The 8,579-nt window shown below is 45.1% G+C and overlaps 1 protein-coding gene across 1 annotated transcript; it reads right to left on the bottom strand.

Moving 5' to 3' along the window:
* Positions 1–1,889: 1,889 nt before the first annotated feature.
* tbx22 (T-box transcription factor 22) lies at positions 1,890–7,656 on the bottom strand. The gene is made up of 8 exons (XM_030367494.1): positions 7,093–7,656; positions 6,463–6,697; positions 5,777–5,878; positions 5,287–5,461; positions 4,538–4,702; positions 3,643–3,707; positions 3,278–3,363; positions 1,890–3,101 (listed from the first exon to the last, which is right to left on the bottom strand). Exons 1-8 carry the CDS (start codon positions 7,250–7,252, stop codon positions 2,536–2,538), a joined length of 1,554 nt encoding a protein of 517 aa, XP_030223354.1. The 5' UTR covers positions 7,253–7,656; the 3' UTR covers positions 1,890–2,535.
* Between the last annotated feature and the right edge of the window lie 923 nt (positions 7,657–8,579).

The following is an 8,579-nucleotide window of genomic DNA, read 5'->3' as shown; positions in this document are numbered from 1 at the left end:
TGCGTGCGTGCGTGCGTGCGTGCGTGCGTGCGTGCGTGCGTGTGTTTATACATACATGCGTGCATGTCGGTGTGTTCGTGCGTGTATACGTATATGGCACACACATGTTTACCACTCTAGGTTAATCTAATAGAACGGAGATAGCGAGTATTTACACGTCTAAGCTCTCTGCCATGCGTCTCCACTGCTCCGGGACGCCATTCAACATGATTAGAAACAAATGACATTAGGGTCAGATTCCCCGCCCCGGCTCCATGACCTGTCAATCAACTTGAGGGCTGTCTGTTGTTGTCTTTACAAAGCTGAATCAGCATTGTTTCCTTGTAATCCAGCCACCCACAGTCAGCTGGGTGATGACAGCTTTATTAACAACCTGACGAACCCAAGTTGGTGGAGTTTCCTCCCGTGGTTAAGATTCAACTGATAATAAAGTTCCATTTATTTGTAGTTTTCTTTCACTGGTGAGATATTTCTATGATAGAGAGAAAGGACTTTTGTATGAACGTACGTGTTCGTCAACGCTGTCAGTTGTAAAATCCTCATCTATATCATTGGAAACAATGTTTGTGTGTGTGAGTGTGTGTGTGCGTGCGTGTATTTGTGTGTGTGTGTGTGTGTGTGTGTGTGTGTGTGTGTGTGTGTGTGTGTGTGTGTGTGTGTGTGTGTGTGTGTGTGTGTGTGTGTGTGTGTGTGTGTTTTGGGCGTGTGTGTGTGCGTTGGGCGTGCATGCATCGTGTGTGGACAGCATGTCTCTGGAAATCGGTAATGAAGAGCAGATTGGGATCTACATGTTATAAACTGTGTTCGAGCGGCAGCACGACAGCATTCAAAGACCACCATTGACAGCTTTCCCTGATCTTTATCAAATCACACGTTCACGACAAGTTCACGTAGACTTCCTCCACGTTCAACTGGAGAGTGACAGGTGCCCAACTTACCCACCTGGCATGAAAGCAATTGATCTAATTGAAAGATCAGGAAATGGCTTGGAATTTTTAAATGCTATTCCTACTCAGTCTGAATGCGGAAATGACAGATAGTGTCAAATAACCAGCAGTCTGTGTGAAGACAAAGAACAGGCTGTTTGATAGCTGACCCCTCCATTAAAACACTAGCCATCCCCAGTCACAGTCGCCCCAATTAACTCCTTCCTGCTATTTCCCCTACCCGTCCAGCGAGAATTAGCTCACTGCGCTGCTTGACCATGACAAGTAAATTGCTGTTAGGTTTTGAGCCGTCGTCGGGAAACGGGCCATTTCCCCACCGTTCCTCCCCCGGCCCCCACCCCAGCTTTGCCTAAACCACTGCATTTTAGCACTGTGGCCTCTGGAGAACTGACGGGGGTGTTGGGCTTGGAGTTGGAGCTGAAGGCAGGAATTATCACATCTCCAGCTGAACGGGCGTGTCCCCTTACGGTAAGTCCAGAAACCACCACATTGCGCTGAACTCTGAGGGCAGGCGATGTGAGTGCGGACCGCAGTAGGTGGGTGCTGCCCTGCGTGTCCCATTCTGAGTGGTGGTAGGACATAACTTTGAATTGCTTTGTTTACTCAGCAGCAATCACAAGAAACCCTAACGCGTGTTTTACGGTTTGAGGAAAAGTACTTTCGACGTCGCTGTTGACGTTCACGGAACAATGATACAGAGTAAACACTGCAGGGTTAAGACTCACACACGCCAGTGTCCTTCCTGCCTCTGCCTGATGTTTTTAAAAGCAGACACGGTGTAAACCTTTCAGATCCATGTGGCCATGGCTCAGGTCGGTTTTTCACTTTTAAGACCCCGCCAACTTTTTAACTACATGTGTCTATTTATCTGAGCACCGTATTTTATATTGTTAGTATTTTATATTGTTACATGTAAGGTCATTCAAATGCATTACACTTGCATATAAAGATGGCTTTATTTTTCTTTAAGAAAATGTAATGAAATGAATTACATGTGTAAAATGATCACTATTTACGAAACGCATTTTGTTCATGAATGGTCAGCGATGGGTGAGCAGGTCGGCGAATAACTTTTCAACAAAACAATTGGCCACGGTGTCAGCTAAGCAAAGAATTACAAACTGTAACAAACATATAGGCACTGTGGGAAAGTTACACAGAAATTCCTCTGTTCCTCAAGAGTGACGTCATTGTGTATATCTCACGGCGGATGGTGTTTCAGGTCCCTTTAACAGCTTCTGGCAATGACTGTATTATCAGCAAACCTTAAAGACACTGCACTCAGTCCCAAGTCCTGTTTCATCATAATACCCCCGCCCCCCCATACACACTCTTATTAATCCCAGGTGTGTTTTATTATTTCAGGTAAAGTGTATTTGCTCTAGTTGAGTGTCTAGGAGTCCAAAACGTCACCCATCAAGAGCTTTGTCGAATGCATTTACCTTCATCCTCTCACCCTTCTTTATTTCTTAGCGTTGGATAATCCGTCTTTTTAAGGAAGTCTTTTAGTCTTTTTTTTTCTTCCCCCCCCGTGGAAATAATCTGGCTGCTGCGTGGCACGGCCGGGTCACTGCTGCGGCCTCGACCGTCAGAGGCACTGGTTGGCGGCCGCCGGTAGCCATGGCGACCGTCGCAGCAGACGGTCGGCGGCGTCCTGGGCCAGCACGCCGTGGCAGGACAGCGCGGCGAAGTGCGGCCCGAGGGGGAGGCTGTAGCGGTACACACAGTAGGGCCCGGGGGGGTCCCCGAGGTGGGGGGCGAGCGAGGCGGACCCGGGCCCCCGGGGGCCGAAGGGGCCCTGCAGAGGAACGAGACAGGAGGAGGTCCCGGGGGGGGGCCCCTGGAGATGGGGGTCCTTACAGTGGGCTGCCTTCTTGGCCTGCAGGGCCGAGAGGAACGAGAGGTCGGCCAGCGGGGAGAAGTGGGGGAGGGCTCTCAGCCGGTCGGGGCCCAGGGAGGAGAAGCCTCGGCCGGCCAGCGGGGGGAGGAGGAGGGGCCCGCCGGAGCTCTTCCCGTAGAGGGGCAGACTGAGCGCGTGCAGACCGGCGTCCTGGTGGCCCAGCGAGGAGAGGCAGAAGGGGTGAGACGGAGGGGGGGAGAGGGGGAGGAGGGACTTCAGAGAGGAGCCGCTGCTGCCCAGGGAATGGGGACTTCCTGTTTCGGGGAGATCCATTAACCAATCAGAAGAGTTAGAATATCAAGAATCATGATAATCATGTTCATCATTGTAAGCATGATAGGAAAAGTGATACAAAGGTGCTTATAATAATAATGTATGAATGAATGATCAAAATGGGAAGACTATTAGTACCAAGAAGAGTTCACCGTACCGTGGAGCTGAAGTGTAAAAGGTTTAAAGTCCAAATTCAGAGGACCTCTCCAAGGATAGGACTCCAACAGTCCGTCTAACACCCCCCTACACACACACACACACACACACACACACACACACACACACACACACACACACACACACACACACACACACACACACACACACACACACATCACACAAGTACGCAAACACAAACCCATACAAACACAAACACACAAAGGGACAAACAATGTTACAATAGTATTACTGAAAGGAAAGCAATGGTGAATTCAGTTTGAGTTGAGTTTTATGTTACTGATGTGAATGCATGGTAACCATTTGTTGTGATGCTCTTGAGTGAAAGACTCTTGTTTTCCTTACCTGTTCCTCCCTGGATCTCTGAAGCCCTTGGCGAACGGGTTCCTGTCGATCTTCAGCTTAGTTATCTGGGCACGGGGAGACGGAAACAAGCAGACACTGCCCTGTTAAACTTACATTTTACGGTACGATAATTCAAATACAATACGTTTTATGAAGAGGCAAATACTCGATTATCGTTAAGGTACTACATCTCCCAGCAGCTCCCTGTGCTGGCAGGCACTCATGTAAACTTTTATATTAAGCAGTCAGTAACTCTCATAATACCGTGCTTGTCTGGTTGTAAAACAGCTTTGGAAGTACAGTGAATCCCTAAAGAAAAGCTCTGCTTCTTACACTCTCTCTTCATCTCCTCCCCATCATTATTTTCCTTATCACTCCCTCCCTCTCTATCTTTATATCACTGACTTTCTCTCTCACTTCTCCATTTGTTTGGTTTCCAACAGCCGGTTTGATCAATACAATTTATTTGACAAGTCAGCTAAATCATCCCGAACATTTTTAGGCTTGACATTAAAGCATTTTAAAGTGCACAAACTCAAAAATCATAATAACATTTCAGAGTTGCCGTTTCTAAGCCACTATTGTATTTGTTCTTTGATTTTCTATGTTTTTCAGCGCACACGTGGACAAGATTTAAATTGGAAACATAAAATATATTTGGCGGGTTTTATTACAACTGCTATTCATTTTATTTGAGGGAAAAACAATGACATACTGGCTAATCTTTTTGGAGCCAAAACAGCGAATATAAACATTCCAGAACTCAGTATATTCATTTCTCCAACATGTTACAAGGAAACATTAATAATAGATTTTATATTTATGATTCCGTCATAAATATTAAATTGTATTTTTGTTTAAGTAAACGAGGGTTTGTAACGGTCGGTCGGCCTACCTGTTGGTTCTGATAGGCCGTCACCGTGGTGAACTCGGTCTCGGGGAAGGAGAAGCTGTGCACCCCCTCGGCAGGTAGCGTCTGCATCTGAGACAGGTCCGCGCGCGGGTCGTGTCGTATCACGTGCACACGGGGCTTGTACTTGTGCATGGACTGAAGAATGACCTGAATGTGAACAGGTAGCACAGGTACGCCGTTTTGTCAAGGTATTACATCATACTTATTTTTATAATGTGTAGGCCTATATGTTTTTTTTTCTGATGAATAATGTCAATAATAATATAGTATCGTGGCAGCTAATTCCCGTTCAAACCGCACTTTCGAGGAAAGGACAATAAATTACTATCATAAGTAATGATTAAAATTAGTTCACCTTTTATCAAAATAAAAAAATATTGTTCGTAATTACTTTTAAAGCCTTCTATCATTTTATTTTTTAAGTACTTTGTAAAATATCTACTCAGCTAAATAAATGTCATTTATTTTAGATAAATCTATCATTTAAATGTAGGCCAATCTGTAGAAAATAATAAACATTTGTTGAAAGGACAGCCCCTTTTTACCCATTTTACAACGAATAATTATTTCAATGAACACAGGACTGAGAAATTAAACACACAACTTTGGAAATAGGTAAACTGCATGCTTAATATGAAGCAAACCTAAAGTATAACATATGAACCTCTTATAAATTTGACAACAGGCCTTCATGTTCAGAGAGTAGCTTTCCCCCCAGAGGGATAACTCACGTGTCCCTTGTCGTCCATCTCGTTGTTCGTCAGTTTCACGCGGTCGAAGCTGATCACCTGACGCATCCATGTCTCTCCCGCGCACGGCGAGTCCGGGTGCACGTAGAGGCGCGGGGAGATGCACGAGTGGTCCGTGTTTCCCGCCACCATCCACTGCGAGCTGTGATAGACGTACCTGTGGAAAAAATAAATATGACCCACACACAAAAGCTAAGCTTTAGGGTGAGGGTCAACTGCAGCTCGAGGGTTTTATGAGGTATGGCGCAACGTGTGAAATACCACATAAAAAACCCTGATATATGGAGTGGCGAAAAATAGAGTCCGAACTGGAATGGTCAGTGGAAGATCATAACTCCAGCCTCAATTAAGCAAGTGCTTCTAATGATAATGATTATTATTACAAACAAACAAACACACACACACACACGCACGCACACGCACACAACATACATATATACATACATACATGCACGCACACACAGGAACACACCTGTAGCGTTTAGAGTCCACGGGCATCACGTCCATGGCGATGTAGTATTGCTGACAGGGGTCGAGGTTTCGCACCTTGACCCGTACCGACGGGAACATTCTCCTATAGGTCAAATGAATACATCATTCACTTACTTTCCGGTTAATATGCCTATGTGTTTACCTTTTAGATTAACTGTAGATGATATCTTTTTTAATTTCCACCTCTTTCAAATAAGAAGCGTGAATATGTGTACAAATGCGCATGAGAAAGGGGTTCAATTAATTAAGCTAGATTTACATTAAAACGCATATAACTCAAATAGACCTACGTTATTTGACCAATTCCAAATTGACCAAAAGTTAATATTGGACCTACTTGGACATTGAAATACACCTATATTGTAAGGCTTCATAAAAATGGCATTGGTTTAGACAAATAATAAATGGGCTGTAAATTAGATCATTGGTTGAAGACGAACATAGCCACGGTTGTCATGCAAACTTAATACAAAAAAAATACTACAATTGCAACACAAAACCTCTGTTTATATAATAACCCATTCTATTTAATTTAGTATTGTGTTTATAAAACAGGTGAATTGGTCGCCCAGCATAAAGGCCCATCTTCTGAAACGACCATGCGTAATTATCCCAATTTGAACCTTATTCATGTGTTATGTGCAGATGTTCTTTAATTGTGTTTACCTGCCAGCTTTGGTGATGATCATCTCAGTGCCGATCTCATAGAAGCGGTTCCAGAGCTCTGAGCCCTGCAGGTCGACCCGCGGGTCCCCGCTCTGCCCCGACCTCTGGGCCTCTCCGCACGACGTTTCATCCCCGACCCTGATTTTGCGACCTTCTCTCCCGAGTTCCGAGTCCTTTTGTCCCTGTGGTGTCCCGGCAGCACTTTTACTCTGGTTCGAAGGAAACTGCAGAGGACCTGTGTGGATAAACGTGGGTTGATTAAAATATCCTCGAGCTAAAAATATGCACGGTGGTAAATTTGTTTTGTTTACGTCTTGGGAGAGTCCAACAGATTTTAAAGTGTAGACTTTATATTTCTTTTTTTTTAATTAAAGAAACGCCATGTGCAAGCCATTCACACATCTTTTTCAGAATTAGGCTCAATATTATTCACAATTATCAATTGTCACTAATATCGATGTGTGTAAATGTAAATGTAGGCCTATGTAAATGTAAATATCAACCCATATTGGAGCCGATGTAAAATGCATACAATTTCTCAAACATGATGCATAAACATGCGTAAATCCCGCATGCACACATCCAGGTTGTTTGTATTGAACCGTGCGTTAGAAGCCCCGTCAGACTAACCGTTGGAACCGGTCTCACTAGTGAACGTGTCGGCGTCGCCGCTGACCTCCGCGTTGACCCCCGCAACGTCCGGTCGTGCCGAGGTCTTCCTCCGTTTACAGGGTTTACCGACCAGCGCCTCCACCGAAAACGCGTGAGCGCGAGAGCTCAGACCCTGCATGTTGCTGCTGGTACACGACAGGTCTCCTCTTGCTCTCTCTCTGTGTCAGTATCCCGTTTAAATTCTTTCACAAGTTCACTTTAGGGTTCCAACTCAAATACACAAGCACACGCACACACACACAAACACACACACACACACACACACACACACACACACACACTCACACAAACACACTCTGGCCAGGCACCGGGCGCGTCAGCACCTCCGCCAGTCCCTCCGCTCCCGTGGCGGCTCCGTAACTCCGCGCCTAATTGGCCCGCTCTGGTCCCATGTCCGCCGGGCGCGTGCCTTCATCCGAGTCGCTGATTATCAACGGGTTCCATCGGGGTCCGATCTGTCCTCAACCCCCACGAAAATACTGCAGTCCTCTTCTCCTCCTTCTTCTTCTTCTCCTCCTTCTTCTTTTTCACTTTCTTGATTAGTGTTCGCTCCCCCATTCCTTCACGTCACGTGGAGGGAGGGAGGGAGGGAGGGAAGAGAGGAACATAAATTCCTACACGTGGGCCTGTTCTCCATCCCAGTGGTCTTTTAGCACGTTCGGACTCCAGCTGTGCTCGGGTCCCCGTCACTTATTATGCTCCTCACAGATCATTTCATTGTGAGTGATAAGTGATAACTCTTAGAAAATGAAGTCTATTTAGAAGAAACCAATAATGTATCACATTGAATCAGTATTCTCAATCCAGTACACAATACACATTCAACAAATAATATAAAATAATTATATTATTAATTTATATAGTAACGACATTATAATTATTTATTTTGCCATCTGATGGAAATCAGTTTCAAGATTTGATGGCTGGGTTTTGATCAGTTGATTTGTATGTATTGAAAGAAACGATTGTTAGACAGACTTTAATATGGCTCTTGAATGAGTTAAGAGCCAAACAGGATCAACGTTTAGCAAAGCACTAAGCTGAGGAGACTATGCTCAAATATTTAACTCTCCTGCTAATTCGGGCCATCTGGAACGGGAAATATCTCCATGAAACGCACTCCGTTTTCGGTTGAAGCTAACATTTCCTATATTAATTCGAAGGCTTTCCGTAAAAACGGTCTCTTGTCTCCCGTTTCCCCGGCCGGGAGGAGGCTGGTGGAGGAGGCTGGTCGGGTCCGGGGAGAGCTGTCTGCTTCTCATCACTGCAGAGATCAGATGTAGTTGGGCGCGCAAAGAAAAGGGCCGTAATGACAGCTCGGGATTATTACATTACTGTTTGACATGAAATAGAGCCGCTTTACATAAATAAAGTTCAGCACGGGCTTATTAAAAATGTTTTTTAATCACATGATATAATTGCTCTGAAGAGAAAACAAATGAGAG

This window comes from Gadus morhua, chromosome 10 (genome assembly GCF_902167405.1).
Source record: "Gadus morhua chromosome 10, gadMor3.0, whole genome shotgun sequence".
Classification (NCBI taxonomy): domain Eukaryota; kingdom Metazoa; phylum Chordata; class Actinopteri; order Gadiformes; family Gadidae; genus Gadus; species Gadus morhua.
This window is presented reverse-complemented; position numbering and strand designations above follow the sequence as displayed.

Bases quoted from the DNA above. Each gene is read 5' to 3' on its own strand.
- tbx22 (XM_030367494.1), bottom strand. From the start codon at position 7,252: ATGCAGGGTCTGAGCTCTCGCGCTCACGCGTTTTCGGTGGAGGCGCTG. The intron at 6,698-7,092 runs GTTAGTCTGACG...TTATCCACACAG, and splicing joins TAGTGAGACCGGTTCCAACG to GTCCTCTGCAGTTTCCTTCG. The intron at 3,102-3,277 runs GTACGGTGAACT...TCCCCGAAACAG, and splicing joins TTTTACACTTCAGCTCCACG to GAAGTCCCCATTCCCTGGGC.